The 18,632-nt window shown below is 39.9% G+C and overlaps 1 protein-coding gene across 2 annotated transcripts in view; it reads left to right on the top strand.

The window, feature by feature from the left end:
- The first annotated feature begins 1,874 nt into the window (after positions 1–1,874).
- The window catches only part of nhsl2 (NHS-like 2), a 114,414-nt gene continuing 97,656 nt past the window's right edge, over positions 1,875–18,632 (top strand). For both annotated transcript variants that reach the window (XM_039766389.1, XM_039766388.1), the window contains exon 1: positions 1,875–1,986. In XM_039766389.1, the coding sequence (XP_039622323.1) occupies positions 1,944–1,986 (43 nt within the window). In that variant the 5' untranslated portion in view covers positions 1,875–1,943. The remainder of the gene's footprint in view (positions 1,987–18,632) is intronic.

Raw genomic sequence — 18,632 nt, 5'->3', positions numbered from 1 at the left:
TTTAGGCATAACATGAAGACAGGTTCATCTCATGCACTGCTGTCTTTGTGCCCAGCTCCTGGGGGTGCTTCATGTCCAACAATGAGGTAGATGTTGCCCCTGCCACACTCCTGGATCCCAATAACTGAAATCTGAGTGTGGAAAATTAGTGAGAGATTGTGAATAGCTGCCACTAATTTTAATGTGTACCTCATCCACCCATCCATTCACTGCTGGATGCCCTTTCAGAGGAATAGTGTTGTAAGGGTTTAGTGCCAATCGTGACAACTCTGCGGCCAATTCTACACAGGATACCTGCCTGCTGGGGTAGTGTTCTTATTGGAAAAATTGGAAATGACGTGAACTGGGAAGCCCAAAAGTACATACATCCCATAAATACTTCCAAAATAGAAACAAAAAGAGACTCACAGAATCTTTATAAAATGAAGCATTTATCTTTAACAAAAATGCTCAGTAGCACAAGACGCTCTGTAGAGCAGAAAAGAAATTTTGTAAGAAAGCAAGCCAAACACACCGTCAATACAGAATCCAAAATGACGTCAAAAGCAGAGCACAGGTTCAAAAATCCAGTAATCACCAAAGGAACAAAGCACCAGGAACTATGGGAGGCTGACCAGATTTATAGAGAGCAGGGCAATTCCTGACAGTGACTGGCAGATGGCACCCCCCATAAAACATATGGAACATAACCAATGCATTGATACACAGACAAAATGAAAAACAAAAATGCAAATAAACACATGCAAATATGAATGTTGACAAATGAATCAAAAATGAACAAAAGGGACATAAAACAAAAATTTGAACCACAGCCAGAGGATGGACCTTGGCTGAAACGTGACAGGTGCCAAGAGTCAAATGGCATCGATTTAAGGTTATATACAAGACCTAAGCGTATTGGAAATGTTTATTTGTGGAAGTATGAAATGCTTTATTTTGATTTAAAAGAAAACAAATTACAAGCCCTTTGAAATTAGCTACATTTCTGTTTTAAATATTCATAAAAACGGTGTCTGATCTTCAACTACAGCAAGTCACAGCAACAGACAAACACAATCTGAGTTAATAACCCACAAACAATTGGACTTCTGGTCAACTACTTAAACATTTACAGTCAAGTTTGGAAAAGTTTGGGAACTCTTGAATTAATTAACTGGCATGGCTTCCATCTGAGTGGGGGTGTGAACTTATAGCGCCTCTCTTATAGCAACATAACCCCTGTTACGCTCAGCCCCACTACTGCTATCCCACTACTGACACCAGTATAACAAATTAACCCTTCCAGTCACAAAATTCAAAATGTTGGACATTATCTGCTGAGCTGAAGAAATGCTACCTGGGAAGTTACTGCCGACTCCCCTTTCACTCTGGAGTAATATTGTTTGCTCTTTCAACAAGTCCCCCCATATTGTAACAGTTAAAGACCCTTGCACAGCACTGCAGAATACTTTTTTTCCATTTGATATGTTCAGTTACAGATATATTTCAGTGAGGTGTTGGAACAATTTGTGCAAGGGCTATAAAGTTAATTTAAATGTATTAAGTATTAATTATGAATATGCTTTTAAGTGATTGCCTGGTGTGTATATATGCTTTAGTTGAGCATGACAGAAATGCAGGAAAAGCATTAGGGATGGGAAGGAAAAAGGGAGAGAGCCCCTGACAATGGGGAGAGGGGAGCTTTGCTTAACATTCAGTTCCTGCTCATTTCCTTTCTTTCTCCCAGGACCAGACTAAAGGAAGTTTAGTAGTTTAGTTGAAGCAACCCCCTCTCTTCCAAAACACATGAGCACTCTGGCACAGCTCATAGCGCTCTGGCTGGGTTAAAACAGAAGGGTGCCTTCCCTCCCACCGCCTGTCACAGGCTCTGCCGTTCCCGTTGCTTTACCACTCTTCCAACATTCGTGCACTGTGTTAGCTTGGAGTCTGCGCACTACTATGAGATGGAAAGAATGGAATATTTAACTCCATCCAGAAGTGAGAAGGGTAAGTGTGCATGAAGCTGAATCGGGGGGCTCCTGTGGGCAAACTGAGCAGCTCTTGAAATAGCGCAGGAAAGCTGGAAAGTGGATGTTAAGCTCAGTGGTTTAGTGGCTGGCAAGGATTTCAATAAAAATGCTGTCAGTTTGCAGCTGAGGGTAATGTAGGCAGTGATGTTTGAATGTTGGAGATGCTGATTCCTGTTACCATTCACCTTGGGTTCCATACCTCTCAACGACGCATTTATCTTGTTAAAGTGTTGAGGCACGACGTCTCTAATATTTGAATTATTTTGCAGACTTCACGTCTGCTTGCCTTCAGTACTTGTGAGAGCGTACGCGTTCATCTTTAATATCTGAGGTTTTTTAAGATCAGGCGGCACTTGGCAGTAGCTTTGCTTTTGCATCTGTTCATCCTTTTTATTTTCAAAAGACTTGTAAAACAGAGGAAAAAAGAAGTCCAACATCCTGAAATAATTCAGTCTGTTTAAATGTGGCGTGGGCACTCGCCCACCCCAGCAAAATAAATTATGTGTACACTTTAGGAAGCAAATCAGGTTTCATTTTGAGATTAATGTCTCTTTCATGCATTTCTGTGCTTCTTGAGAATCGGGACACATAGACGCATCGTATGGTAAATATTTTAAAATGATCCTAGTGTGACAGTTTGCCAGTTTGGTTATTGCCCTCATTGATGCTAGGAAAGGTCTAGTAATTAGACAATCATTAATTAATACGAAAAAAATCAAAGCATTTATGGATGACGCTATGGGCACACGGGTCAGGGTTGCTGCCTCACTGATTCACCACCCATCGCAGTGTGGCATGTTCTCTCTTTGTGGTACATATTTTTTTTCCTCCCTGTGGGTTATTGGACTTACAATGGACTAACACCCTACCCAGCATTAGTGCCCATTTTTCTGCCAGTGCTGCCAAGGCAGGTACTGGCTTCCCTTATGACCCAGAACGGTATAAAATGTGTTTAATCTGTTATTAAACAGTTTAAGTTGTTTTTCAAAATTGACTGCAGTAAGGCTTAACACCTGAGGGTTTGGCCTGCCAAACACAAGAATAAGAGTTTGATGTCCTATATGTATGATGCCGATTGGCACTGCTTACGAGGTTTGGTTTATCAGTCACTTTGGGTGAAAGCTAAATTATTAAATGATTGTGGATTGTGTAAGCGTTCGGTCCTTCCTTGTGTCTAGAGCTCCCAGGATTGGCCCTGGCTTCTCAAGTGTGTTAGGAAATGAAAGGATGAAAGAAAACTGAAAACACTGCATATGGGGTGGCATTAGGCCAGGCAGAGATGGACAAGCAATTAAATGAGCAAAGCGACAGCATTTAAAAAGCAGGAAAAAATGCTTTTGTTTTGATTTTTTTTTTTTTTTTACTTTTCTTCAGCAGGCCTAGCATAATTATTTAAAAAAATGAGTATAAGTAATAAAAAGTAAGAATAATGTGACTTGTTAAACTGGCTTTGCTGTCCTCACTATCGCACAGTTGCAGCGTGGAGTTGTAGGTGTGATGGTGTTAGTTACAGCATGTGGCACACGGTGTCCTTGGCAAGAGATGGTGTGTTGTTCTAAGCTACCAAGATTCTTTGAGCTGCTATGCTGCAGGAAAGTGGGGATTCTATATGATGGGCACTGCTCTCCACCTATACTACATGTGCTGTGTGTTTGTCATTTTAGACTGACTGCACTTTGTCCATGGGAGATGTTTTTAATATCATTATGAGGTTGGACAGTTCTACTAAAGTCATTAATACAGTTTGACATTCCCCAAGATTGAAGAACATCAACAACACCAACATGTATTTATATAGCATATTAAATTTATACAGTTAAAAGTGTAGCTTTTAAAATAGTGAAAAGAAAATTGAACAAATTAATAAAAGGTAAAACAACAATCTATAATGTAAGTGAATGTAAGTTAAAGGACATCTGAATAAAGTCTGTCTTTAAGTGCCTGATGGTTAAGATGGTAAATGTCAGTGTCCAATGTGATAGCATGTGCTGTGGTAAGATTGTCAGGGAGGAGAGGAAGATAAAAGATGGCATGGATACTGGAGAAAATTAACCCTTGAAGGTTTCTGAGACCAAATGAATGGCTGGCCCCTACAAGTATTCTAAAGTACTTAAATGTGAAACATGTATTTATTAATATCTGCATATGATGCACAGTCCTAGAAGTAATGACTGCACAGGGCAGCAACAGTTTTAAGTTGGATGGAAATTGGAGATGTAATGTAATACAAACCGGATTCCAAAAAAGTTGGGACACTATACAAATCGTGAATAAAAACTGAATGCAATGATGTGGAGGTGCCAACTTCTAATATTTTATTCAGAATAGAACATAAATCACGGAACAAAAGTTTAAACTGAGAAAATGTATCATTTTAAGGGAAAAATATGTTGATTCAGAATTTCAAATCCCAAAAAAGTTGGGACAAGGCCATTTTCACCACTGTGTGGCATCTGCCCTTCTTCTTACAACACTCAACAGACGTCTGGGGACCGAGGAGACCAGTTTCTCAAGTTTAGAAATAGGAATGCTCTCCCATTCTTGTCTAATACAGGCCTCTAACTGTTCAATCGTCTTGGGCCTTCTTTGTCACACCTTTCTCTTTATGATACGCCAAATGTTCTCTATAGGTGAAAGATCTGGACTGCAGACTGGCCATTTCAGTACCCGGATCCTTCTCCTACGCAGCCATGATGTTGTGATTGATGCAGAATGTGGTCTGGCATTATCTTGTTGAAAAATGCAGGGTCTTCCCTGAAAGAGATGACGTCTGGATGGAAGCATATGTTGTTCTAGAACCTGAATATATTTTTCTGCATTGATGGTGCCTTTCCAGACATGCAAGCTGCCCATGCCACACGCACTCATGCAACCCCATACCATCAGAGATGCAGGCTTCTGAACTGAGCGTTGATAACAACTTGGGTTGTCCTTGTCCTCTTTGGTCCGGATGACATGGTGTCCCAGATTTCCAAAAGAACTTCGAATCGTGACTCGTCTGACCACAGAACAGTCTTCCATTTTGCCACACTCCATTTTAAATGATCCCTGGTCCAGTGGCAACGCCTGAGCTTGTGGATCTTGCTTAGAAATGGCTTCTTCTTTGCACTGTAGAGTTTCAGCTGGCAACGGCGGATGGCACGGTGGATTGTGTTCACTGACAATGGTTTCTGGAAGTATTCCTGAGCCCATTCTGTGATTTCCTTTACAGTAGCATTCCTGTTTGTGGTGCAGTGTCGTTTAAGGGCCGGGAGATCACGGGCATCCAGTATGGTTTTACGGCCTTGACCCTTACGCAGAGAGATTGTTCCAGATTCTCTGAATCTTCGAGTGATGTTATGCACAGTTGATGATGATAGATGCAAAGTCTTTGCAATTTCTCGCTAGGTAACACCTTTCTGATATTGCTCCACTATCTTTCTGCGCAACATTGTGGGAATTGGTGATCCTCTACCCATCTTGGCTTCTGAGAGACACTGCCACTCTGAGAAGCTCTTTTTATACCCAATCATGTTGCCAATTGACCTAATTAGTGTTTATTGGTCTTCCAGCTCTTTGTTATGCTCAAATTTACTTTTTCCAGCCTCTTATTGCTACTTGTCCCAACTTTTTTGGGATTTGTTGACACCGTGAAATTTTGAATCAACATATTTTTCCTTTAAAATGATACATTTACTTGGATTAAACATTTGATCTGTCATCTACGTTCTATTACAAATAAAATATTGACATTTGCCATCTCCACATCATTGCATTGTTTAGTGTCCCAACTTTTTTGGAATCCGGTTTGTAATAGTGAGTCAAGAGCAAAGCCGGAATTTCTTATTAACAATGGCAAGGACATGACACAAAATCGTACATCGAGACTTGTAGCGTGAAAGTCAAATACCAGAATATTACATGTAGCCAAAGGCGAAAAGCAAAACGTAAATTAAAGTCAAATAACAGAACAATGGTGCTACAGCATCAAGTACTGAATTAGTCACAAACTCGGACAGTACAGGAGTGTATGATGTTGACCTTCATACCATCGCAGTAAATACGTCACAGCCTGCACCACCAAAAACAAGCAATTGTTGTGAAAAAAATGGCGGCAGATGGATTTCAAAATTAACATCTTCAAAAACGGACTAGACCAATCCATCCCTTGACCTCTAAAACCCCTAAAATGATACCTCCAAAGCTTTTAGAGGCCCTGTAAAAGACTTCAAAAATATAATAAACAAGTAAAAATAAACACTGTCGAAATTGTAACACTAGGAGATTCAATGCCATTAGTGTCATCACAGTCTTTCTGCCTTTCCAGGAACCAAACCATCAGAGACCAAATGAAGGAATGTCTCTGAGGAGGTGGCGATGAGCTGCTTGCCTAGATCTGGAGGTGCGCAGATACACCTCATGTAGTTAAAACTTGAAGCAGCAGTCGCATCAACAGAAAATGACCCTTTTTAAATTTCTTTTTAAGAGAAAATCTGTTTTTTTGCAGAAGAAAGTGAGACAGGTCATAATGCTGCAGAGATTGACTTATGAACATGAAATGAAGCTTCAGGGCCGCACAGATGTTAAAGCCTCTTATCGGCTTTCTTCGGGATTCTTTATTAGGACATGAAAATGCCCCCGTGTTCCTCATTGACACACTCTGTACCTTAGTTTTCCTGAATCTTATCACACAGCTGTGTGGGATGAACTTGGCTCGTTCTTCACTCTCCTTGAAACAATCCTCCTTCTATCTGATTCCCTTGGATTATTCCATCTGTAAAATTCCTCAAGTATCATTTTAAAGGCCCCTCTAAATAAGCTTAGAAGGTTATACTCGAAAATCACAGTAAGGCTGCACCCTCCCCATGACCAGCCAATATTAAGGTGGGTGATCTGTTATTACTCTTGCTGTGGAGTCCTGGTACCAGCTGGTTTGTCAACATACAGGTCAGACTTTTATGTGAGTGGACAGAACAGCTGAGGACAAGATCTGGGGTGGCATCATTGCAATGGGGAAGATCAAGTAGGGTCACACTGTTCCAGATTAGAAAAGTGATGAAGAGGTGGGGCAATGAAGTTCACAAAATGAGCACTAATGTGTGTGATAGGAAAACAGGCCTGCTGCAGCATGGAGGGAGTGGAAGGGGGGAGATTTTTGAAATGGCACTGTCCTCCTAATATTGCAGACATAAATGTATTCTGGATTACACGGTCCTTAAACAGTGACATCCATGACACAGCAGCATGGACTGTGCAGCATGTGCCCTTCACTGTGAAAAATAAGTCACTTGAAAATGCTAGATGGCTATATTGAGAATTTGGTTAGTATTAGTTAAGCTGCTATCACATTAGGGGACTTCTAGTTGCAGGGTACGTCAGATTTGCCAACCTCAGTTACTGATCTTGTTGCCAGACCATTTCAATTTAAATGACTGAAAATGTCTGTGTATGTCATATTTGGCAACTGAGTGCCAACGTTCCAGCACAGTCGTGCTCACCCCTTTTCCTGACAGCCAATAGCATGCTGCCTGATGAAGTCCATGCTGTATGACGGGTAAACAGGTGCAGCAACTTTCAGCTGCAATCTCTGCCCTTTGTTTGCTTTTTTCCATTCTCTCATGATACATAAAATATGAGACATCAGATGGATGAGCTTCTCTTCTGTTTGTGAGCTCCAAAGCACCTGCTCTCCTTATTGCTCATCGCTGCATTACATTCTGAGTGAGCATTCATTGGTTGTCATCTGTAAAGCACACACAGCCCGACCCTACCATTAAAGACTACTCTGCGACTATTTTATCATAGTCGCAGAGTAGTTGAGTGGCTCACTGACTATGTCACTTTTTACACAGCTGGCTTCACTGGAACAAGCCACAGACTGACTCCAGCTAGCTAAGATTATGTAAATAAAGGCCATGACTTCAAAAATGCTGGAAAAGTCACGTGATATAGCCTTTAGTTGTTCACACTCTCGCAGCTTCAGCTGAAACCTAGGGTTTGTGCATCCAGAACATTGGACGAAGACCCAAAGCAGCACAGATGTTCATATTCTTTGTTTATTTCTTTAATGTCCTGTAATTTGGAGTTCATAAAATACAATGACCAGTACTATGGGGTCTCAAAGAAGGAGAGGTCACTGAGTGACAGTTGAGTGCCTCTGTAAAGAAATGTGTGGACCCTTCCATTTTTTGACAACCGCAAAAAAGCCAAGGTGCAGTTCTAGGCGTCTGTTGCATTAATGGGCATCAAGGACATCAGGGGTGGAGGTTAGGCAATGTGACCTGACAATTAGACAGTCTAAAGCAACTCTTGTTTGGCCCGTAAGTTCAACTGCTTAGTCTTCGAGTTTCGGCTGTTCTTCACCCAAATTCATATTTTTCTTTATGTTGGTCATAATTTATAGCTCCCTTGCCTGGGTTTTGCTTTGTGTTTTTTTTTTCTTTGTGAACGTTTGCCCTTTTGTGTTCTTTGTCTGTGGGGACAGGTCCGCCAATTAGGTTGATGCCCTCAGGTGCTTTGGTCTTTAGAACTGCAGTGACCTGTGGATAATTTGTAAAAACACCTACTGTTGCAGCCACTTCAGTATTCCTCAGCTCCCTTTTCTTTCTTTTTCTTATGAGTTTTTGAGATCTTTTGACCTTTTAGGTTTTGTATTTAATTTCTTATGAAGATTGGCATTGATTGGATTATTGCAGTTTTAGATTTTGGATTTTTTTGGGTGGGGTGTCAATTTTGTTCTCTGTTTTGTTCTTGTAAGTTCTTTGGTTATTCCTTTTCTATCATTTCAGTCTTGAGTTTTTTCTAGTTTTGGTATTCTTTTTCTTGTTTTTATTCTTTCTTTATTTCTTATTATATTTGGATTTTGAACTCTTGAGGCAAAATCACAACATTTAAAGGGTTTACATGGCTGCCTTTCACCAGTGATGAATGCGTCTAGTTTTAGACAGCTAGCCAGCTGGACGGTTCTTCTGAGACTGTGAAGATGAAAGTCAAACAGTTGGAGCTTCGGGGAAGCAGGCCAGTGGCTCTCTCCATACAGAGGGTGCAGTCACAGCAGGTCCAAAGAGTACACTACGAGATCTTCCTGTGGCAAACATGAAAATGATGTAGAAAAAAAGGGTTTTACACAATGCTGATTGATCTTGTCATTAGTGCAATTTAATCTTTATGGCTGTGGCACATTCTTGCCATGACAGATTTTGGCTTGGATGGGATTTTCAGACGCCCACAACAAAATAAAGACTGATGGCAGCACCTGCTGTCTAACTAAATTAATTCAATCTGGAGAAGTGAAAAGTGGAACTCTGGAAAATGACATTTTGTAAACTAGGGGGCTTCACTCGCCCACCCCCGTGTTTGGTTTACCGGATATACAATTTAAAGAAATTGTTATTTTCATGGGAATTGTTACATATGTATTATTTTCACTTTTACTTGTCACATGTCGTTGTTTTAAGAGCTGGGAGCACATGATGCGTGTCTGCCAAAAGCAATCCAACAACTACTAGGTTAGATGTCCGTGGACTTGTTTTAAATGATGGCTCACTGTTTTGTCTCGCATGACGTTGTAAAAACAATACTCGTCCTTTATTTCCGGCCCCAGGCATGGTTAAATTTCTTTCTCGCAGGACGTATAACACTGTTTGCGTTGTGAAGGGAGCTGCCCGTCGATCATTTTAAAGCCTGTACAGCCGTTGTCCTTTTTGCCACTTTGCGTCTCTGCTGCTCATGTTGTGAAGAGGGGAGGTTAGGGTGGCTGAAGGCACGCAAGGAGAAGTGGTTGAATCATCTGCTGCGAGCTGCGTGTTTTGCTTGTCGCTTGTCATTGTTATAAGAGCTGGTAGCAAGTTAAATTGTCTCTCGCGGGTAATCGGATATACAATTTTAAAAGCTTTTCTTTTTTCTTTGGAATTGTTTCAATTTTATTATTTGCACTTTTACTTTAAAGCTTCATTAAAAACAATATTTGCAATTACCTTTTCTTCAAGACCGCACTGAATTTTGATCCTTTTTCTCTAATAAATAATCAGACCTTTTCTAATGTTTGTCCCTGTGAATTGTTAATTGTCATAACAAAAGCTATTTTCACGGGAAACTGTAAACATTTTAATACGAATGGCATATCAAAATCTCCTTTGGTGTCTAATGTTATTGCGGAATATATACATTACCTTTCTTGTTGCCTGTTAAAATTTGCATTACTTCTCCATGATCATAAATATACACCTGATCGATTTTTTTTTTTTATATAAATTAAACTTGTCGTTGCTTTAACTGTTGCGGGACAATTAGATTCTCATAGCGTATGGTCCATTATTGTGTAAATCTACGTTTTGTGCATTGAATGATGCAAAGGCGAAAAGACTTTGTTTTCTGCTCTTTGCCTTTTATTTCTGACCTCACTTTGTCCTGCTATTTTTTCAATTACACCTGGTCCTGATGATTAATTTCCTTTTGTTTACACTAATGCAATCTTTACTATCTTTTTTTTTTATACTGTAGCGACTTACGTAATAAAGTGTCACAAAAGTTTTACTTGAACAATCGACGACTTTGTAACCCCAAACACAACTTTCTAGCACCCTCTCCAACCCCTCATCCCCCGGAGGTATAAAAAATCCAAAATGCAACCCAAGGAATTGTAGAAAAATCTCATGCAAATGCTCATTCTCAAAAATTCAGTAACACAAGCTTATTCTTTTGCAAATGCTTTTTCCAAACATTTAGGCAATTGACTATGCTGTTATCCATCCATCCATTTTCCAACCCACTGTATCCAAACACAGGGTCACGGGGGTCTGCTGGAGCCAATCTCAGCCAACACAGGGCACAAGGCAGGAACCAATCCTGGGTAGGGTGCCAACCCACCGCAGGACACACACACACACACACACACACACACACACACACTAGGGACAATGTCGAATCGCCAATCCACCTAACGTGCATGTCTTTAGACTGTGGGAGGAAACCGGAGCGCCTGGAGGAAACCCACGCAGAAATTGGGAAGAACATGCAAACTCCGGGCAGTGAGGACCCGGGAAGCGAACCCAGGTCTCCTAACTGTGAGGCAGCAGCACTACCACTGCGCCACCATGCTGCCCACTATGCTGTTATGTTGGTTTAAATACCATCGATCTGAATGATGTCATACAAACCTGATTTCCTGTAACCACCTCCAGCAATCTGTATTGCATCCAGATGACTAGAAATCAACAAGATGAGAATCTCAAAACAAAGAAGCCATTGCAGAAAGATAAATGATAATCAAATATTGCCCCAAAATAACTCAAAAACATCCATTTTAGGAGGAACGAGGGAACTGTCAAACTCACAAAAAACAGTAAAAGTAGAATCTTTACAAATGGAAAAATACAAAAATGATCTGTGGCAGAAAATAAGCTCTAAAGAGCACAAAGGCACAGAAGGCAATGCTTTCAAAATAAGCAGTCCCAAAACAAGCAAGTCCAAAAACACAAAGCCAAAGAGAATGGTCAAAAAATAAAGCAAAGTGTCAAAATATACACATAAGCACAATAAATGACTATCACTTACCAAAACTTCCTAGCGCATTCAATGAACCGCACGGGACTGCTTGTTTGCTCAACCTTTAGTGTGCTGAGAGTGGCTCCTTGACAGTGGTGGGCAGGTGGCCCCACCTCTTGGGGAACGACAAAGAAAACACATTGTGTATAGACATAGATACTCAAACATCCATCCATCCATTATCCAACCTGGTATATCCTAACTACTTTAGGATATTATTGTGGTGGCTTGATCTAGCTTATCAGTACTGGCTTTCACCCAAGGAGTTGGTCAGTCAGTCAGTCATCTTCCAACCCACTATATCCTAACACAGGATCACGGGGGTCTGCTGGAGTGAATCCCAGCCAACACAGGGCGCAAGGCAGGAAACAAATCCCGGGCAGGGCACCAGCCCACCACAGATACTCAAACATTAAGAAACTAAATGATCAACAATGCTAAAATAAAAACTGAATGCAACAGATACAAAAGAAATATCTGAACCTCACTGAGGGGAGAACCCTAGCTAAAACATAGTACTTATACATAAGGTACGAGCTAAATGAAAGTAAAATAAGAAACCCCATAACACAAAGATTACATATAATTCAAACCATCCATTTGAAACACTTACTGAACGAGAACAGAAATTATAAACAAACTCCAGTCAAATTCTGGATTAATGTCACCTCACTTAAGTGTTTCTCTTCTTACTTTTCTCAGCCCTCTGTTTTAAAAGTTAGGAGCTAGTTAACATCAAGCAGACACTCAGGCTGAACATGTAGGGTCAAATGAGCAAAGCAAGCCCTAGGAGACCTGACTATAGCTCATTTTTCTGATTAGTTTCATGGCCTTTTGTGAATTTTAACACCACATGCTGTTCACTTAGTCCAGTCTCCACCATTAGCTCCTTGTGGGGCACTAAGTGAGTCATTTAACTTTCCAGAGCTGTGAGGTAGTGTTATTGGTATTCTGTCTTGGTTCACTTTAACATTGGACTTAATAAACACTAGTAGTTTGTTAATATAGCAATACATTTTGATATACGTGAGACTAATTTGGCACCATTGAACAAACTTCAGTAGAAAGTAGTCTAGACCAAAATGCAAAAAAAAGTAAATTGAATTTTTTGGAGCTTAAACAGCCACTTCAACTTCCACGGAGTGTGTTCACTTCTCTTTCCTTCTCTTTGTCTAAGTTAATTTTTTGATAACGTCATTAAGGAGCTCTTTAGTTATCTACAGTTCGGTTCTTCATGATGAGGTTGTGCTTAGTTTGAGAGCCATACCCTTTGAAATAACTTTATTGTTTTAAGCTGTGTAGCAGCCATCCTCTCCAGTGATCATTAACGATGTAACAGTCATTCTCTACAAAGGCTGTTTAAAAACTAATCCTTTAATCATTAAGATTCCCAGGGGATCATGGATACCCCCACAGTGTTACAATTGCCACCGATTTAGTTGATAACTTAATATGAAAATGTAGGCAAAGTGGAGCAACCCAGACTTTGCAAACTGTGATCCTCAAAAAATATATGAACAGTCAGCATTTGCTCTTCTGTAATTGCCTTCATTACTCATGTAAAGTGAATGACATGTTTTAAATAAATTGGAGAACATAGAATTGTTTCAAGACACGCACATTAATCAAAACCATTTTTTGCCCCAGGCACAAATTAACTCTTTCAAAAAGCGTGATTTTTTCCCCTATCAAAAATCCTTTTTAGACAAGAAAAATAGTTTCTAATAACTGTAATTGTCGCTAGAGTCAGCAATCAAGACGCATTCGGGACTCGCTCTGTGGAATCACCATTTCTTAATAAACGTATACAATTAGCGCTGCCAAAATCAATACAAAATAATGATTCATTCATGAACATTGGCATTATCATTTGAGAATCTGTCTGGAGATGCAAATCGTTCACTTAATTTCTTGGCTGGAAAGAACGGATGTTGGCAGTGCTATTTTTCAAGTTTACTTATACAAATGTGTAGAGAAAACAATGGCCAGATTGATACTGGTGATAGGTTCTTCATGACACTCTGGTCGGCCAAATATCTACTGGTAAATGAATGTGAAAAGTACCTGCTTGGTATAGTAAAAGACTAAAAGTTCAATGGCTAACAAGAGTACAGTGGCAAGAAAAAGTATGTCCCTTTTTGAAATGACCTGGTTTTCTGCATTAATCTATACTAATAAAAGGCAAAGCCCTCACTCACTCACTCACTCACTCACTCACTCACTCATCACTAATTCTCCAACTTCCCATGTAGGTAGAAGGCTGAAATTTGGCAGGCTCATTTCTTACAGCTTACTTACAAAAGTTGGGCAGGTTTCATTTTGAAATTCTACGCCTAATGGTCATAACTGGAAGGTATTTTTCTCCATTAACTGTAATGGAGTTGAGCTGGAATGACGTGGGGGGGCGGAGTTTCGTGTGACATCATCACGCCTCCCACGTAATCACGTGAACTGACTGTCAACGCAGTGCGTAGAAAACCAGGAAGACCTCCAAAAGCGCTTAAGAAAACATGCATTATATAATTGAGAAGGCAGCGAAAAACAATAAGAAGCGAGCGAGTGACATATACTACCATATTCATGAGTGCTGCTACCTCGGAAAGAAAGCAAGGTGTAAACCTAAACTTTAAATTAAGTTCATAGACAGGCTACGCTGGCGTTTCACATGCCCACAGGTAATGCGGGATACAAGTTTAATGAGAGGACGCAGGATATAAACGAGAGTTTTGATCACTTTGTAACTAAGTTAAAATTGTAGGTGAAGGGGTGTGCTTATGCAAATTCCGAGAGACTGTGTTTGTGGGGGATTGACAGTTAAGGCGGGTGGGGGAGTCACGTCATCATCTCCCCTCCCACCTCATTTTGCTCTGAGCTGAGCTCGCGGCTAACGCCATCTTCCGAAGCAACTTCGTCAGACTGCCACCAAATACTCACAGAAAAATCCACAAGTTAATACACACGCTGTCTCTAGAGTTTCTCCACACTGAATCCTCCAGGCACTACTTACAAAAGGTTACATTGACAATCGTGTTACGTTATTTTTAAAATCTTTCCTTTTCTTAGCACAAGCACAGCTGAGAAGCTTCATGCATGTGCTCCATAACGCTTAAAAATAATTCATTTAATCACTCTTTGCATTACAAGCAAAGGGGAGCTTTTGTCAATGCATGATTTCCTGGTACAACGATTACATTGATCAGCGCATCCCGATTCATTTTACCCTCGCACCACCTTAGTTTGAGAAGAAGTATGAAAAATATGAGGTTAACACAGAAAAACAGATCACCAATTCAAGCTTTATGAATAATCGATTCGCCATCAATAATTGTTTTGGTAAAGCCATCCTCCTTCCATTTTATAATTTTTCCGCCATTAGCCATGATTAAATGAGCGGTAAATAAAGTAAGAGCAAAGCGAGGGTGACTTATTTAGGCAGGCATATATATGACAGCAACACTCATGACAATGTCAATCATGTTACGTTATTATTAAAATGTTTCCTTTTCTTTTCATTACTTCTTTAACACACTACTTCTCCGCTGCGGGCGGGATTTTGCTATATATATATATATATATATATATGAATGACCTCCAAAGAGGCTGAGACTTTTGATATCATGAACGTGTCTGCAAAAACTGTGGTCTCCTGCCCTGCAAAAGTCGAGCAGCCAGCGCGCGTGCATAGCTGTGCCGCTTTGAGACGCTGACTGCGCTTCTGCCTTAAGTCAAAGTGAGCACTTTTAATTTTTTTCATCCTCCCCCTGCGCTATAGCCCAGACAAGTGCAAACACGGGACCCCTTTTCTACACCACTGCAAAATAATATTAAGGTGATTCACACTTTCTTTTGCACGTATCACGATTATGAGGTCCTCACCTCGGATTATGAAGACACGCACACGAGTGGAGGACTGACAGTGCCATCACAGCCGATTAATGGGGGACGTCTCACCAGTCTACACAAGACCCACCGCGACTGTCCCCAAAAGGCGATCATAACGTCAGCGAACACATCTCTCTATACTATATAAAAGAAAAAGGCAACTTTCCTTTCTTTACACCTTTTTTCCTTTTATCCCAAACCAAAGCCTTTCTCTCTTAACACTGCAGAGGACACAAAACTAATTTTCTTTAAATGCCGGTAAGGCACATTACCAGAGGCACAAATTTGAACGTGTAATTTCTATACCACAGCCGTCGTGTAGCGCCTTTCAAAAGGGATCTACTACCGAGAGATGATCCATATACATTTTAGCTGCTGTTAGTTACTTACCTGTTGTGTTACACAGTCTTTAAAATGTAGTTTACCCAAACCACTCCAGTAGTGCTCAATGTACCTGTACTTCTTAAAACGTTAATGTTTTACTGTTTAATAACTTATAGACTATATTTTATTATTTTTCCCTTGCACTCAGTGACCAAAGCTATACACACACATATAGACACATACATATATATACACATATATATATGTGTGTATATATTGTATGTATGTGTATATATATATATATACACACACACCTATCTACATTATATATATATATATATATATATATATATATATATATATATACACACACACACATACATACATACATACATACATACACACATATATATAATTTGTGTGTGTGTATGTATGTATGTGTGTGTATATATGATGTAGATAGGTATGTATATATATATATATGTATATGTAGATATGTATATAGATATGTAGATATGAAGATATGTATGTGTATATATGTATATATATATGTATGTGTGTGTGTGTGTGTGTGTGTGTGTGTATGACAGCAGCAATCCAAGCTGTGAGAAAACAGTAAAAAGGAGGCGTGTCAGACGTCGTGGTACATTTTCTGATGCAGCTACCGAAAACAACTTGTGACACTGCCGCCAAATACACAAAACAATTACTTTGACAATCATGTTACATTATTTTTAAAATGTTTCCTTTTTCTTTTTCATAACTTCTTTAACACATGACATCGCTGCGAGCTTAGTATTTTGCTATATATATATATCACAGCGACACTCATAACAGTGACAAAACAATTACATTGACAATCATGTTACGTTATTTTCAAAATGTTTCCTTTTCTTTCTCTTTCCTTCTTTAACACACTACTTCTCGCTGCCAAGCTGGTATATATATATATATATATATAGATAGATAGAGATATATATACATAGATAGATATGAGAACAACATATATATATATAGATAGATAGAGATATATATATATATATATATATATATATATATATATATATATATATATATATATATAGATAGATATGAGAACAACACTCATTCTGCAGCATCTCTATTGGGTTCTGACTGGGCCACTCCAAAAAGTGCATTTTTTTTCCTTTGAAGCCATTTTGTAATAGATTTACTTCAATGTTTAGGATCATTGTTCTGCTTCATTATTCAACTTCTACTGAGCTTCAGCTGGAGGAAAGCAATTCTAACTTGTAAGAAACCTTGATAAACTTAGGAATTAGTATTCCCCTAGAAGGCAGCAAAGCAATCCCACATCATGATGCTCCCTCCAGCATATTTCACCGATGGGATGATGTTTTCATGCTGGTATGTGGCGGCCTTTTTGCATCTGTGACTGCACAGCACATTTATTTTTGTCTTTTGTACTCTGCTGATTTTTTGTTTTTCTTTCAAGTCCGTTTTGCCCCTTACTTTTCTCAGCCCTCTATTTTATTTGGTAGGAACTATTTACTATCAAGCAGATACTCATGTTAAACATGTTATCTCAAGTGAGCAAAGTAAGCCCCAGCAGACTTGACTATACGCTCATTGTCTGTAGCTCCTTTGTTCTGCTTAGTGTTTTGGCCTTTTTTTGAATTTTAATCCCACATGCTGTTTACTTAGTCCAGTCTCTACCATTGGTTCCCTTCAGGGCACTGAGTGAGTCATTTAACCTACCAGAGCTGTGAAGCAGTTCTCTTGTATTTGTAGAACATCGTGGTTCACTTTAAAAATGCTTTAGTCAAATTGCAAATTTAAAAATGCTAGTAATACTTTTTCATATAAGAGAGACTAATGTTTTCACGTTGGTTTGCAATACCCTTTTCACGGCATACATACTGCTGTGTATTGTTCCTGAACAACTCAATCTTAGTTTCGTCAGTCTACAAAACATTTTCACAATGGTATTGTGGAGTGTTAAGGTGGTTTTTGGCAAACTTGATCCATGTAAGACTTATAAGTCTTATAAATGTTTTTTTCCTTGGTGCTCTGCCATGAACACAATGTCTGTTCAATATTTTGTGTGTGGTAGACTCACTGAATATTCTGTGTGGTACCTTTTGAATCAATTTGCCTGGGGCCTACTTCTACAGAAGGCGCTTTTCCACTGCATAGTACGGCACAGCACTGTTCAGTACAGCTCACCTTGGTTCGGCTCAGTTCGGCTCGGTTTGCGTTTCGACTGCAGTTTAGTACCGCTTTAGAGTGGGCAGGATTATTCACGTGTCGTTATAGTTGCGCCGACCTCCTGAAAAACTTTTTCATTCCGCGTCGCCCCATCCAGCTCTCATTGGATCCCCTCCTCGGCTACCAACGAGAGGAACGTCTGTACTTCCTCAATAGACCACGAAACAGCCATTTTTGGTTAAAACAAAATGGTGCGTCCAAACCTTTGCTGACTGTGCTAAAAATCTAGCGGGTCTGTTGTGTCTCGTGTCGCAAGTTCAGTGACGCAGTAATGCCGATTTTCTCTGGCCAATCAGTGACCAGCAGAGTTTACACGTCACGTTTTGGTAACGGTTCGGCGCGCTTGGAACCTCGGCTGAGGTGGTACTAAAAAAAGGACCAGGTACCAGGTACTGTTCCCAGTGGAAAACCCCCCAAAAGTGAGCCGAGCTGAAACTCTAATTTACACATCTTTGGGATTAGGAAGAAAACCTGTGTCAATACAGCATAATATGTAAATTACACCCATATAGTGAGTGAGATTCACACTCAGGTCACCTGAAGCACTTCCAGGTATGGATAAAAGTGGCCGCCTCCCTTCATTGTGAGTGGGCTGAGCTTGCTGGAGGAGGCAAGGAGAAGGCCTGAAGAGGAAGAAAGGCATTG

This window comes from Polypterus senegalus, chromosome 10, assembly GCF_016835505.1.
Source record: "Polypterus senegalus isolate Bchr_013 chromosome 10, ASM1683550v1, whole genome shotgun sequence".
NCBI lineage: Eukaryota > Metazoa > Chordata > Cladistia > Polypteriformes > Polypteridae > Polypterus > Polypterus senegalus.
The sequence above is the reverse complement of the archived record's forward strand: the minus strand, read 5'-3'. Positions and strand labels throughout refer to the sequence as shown.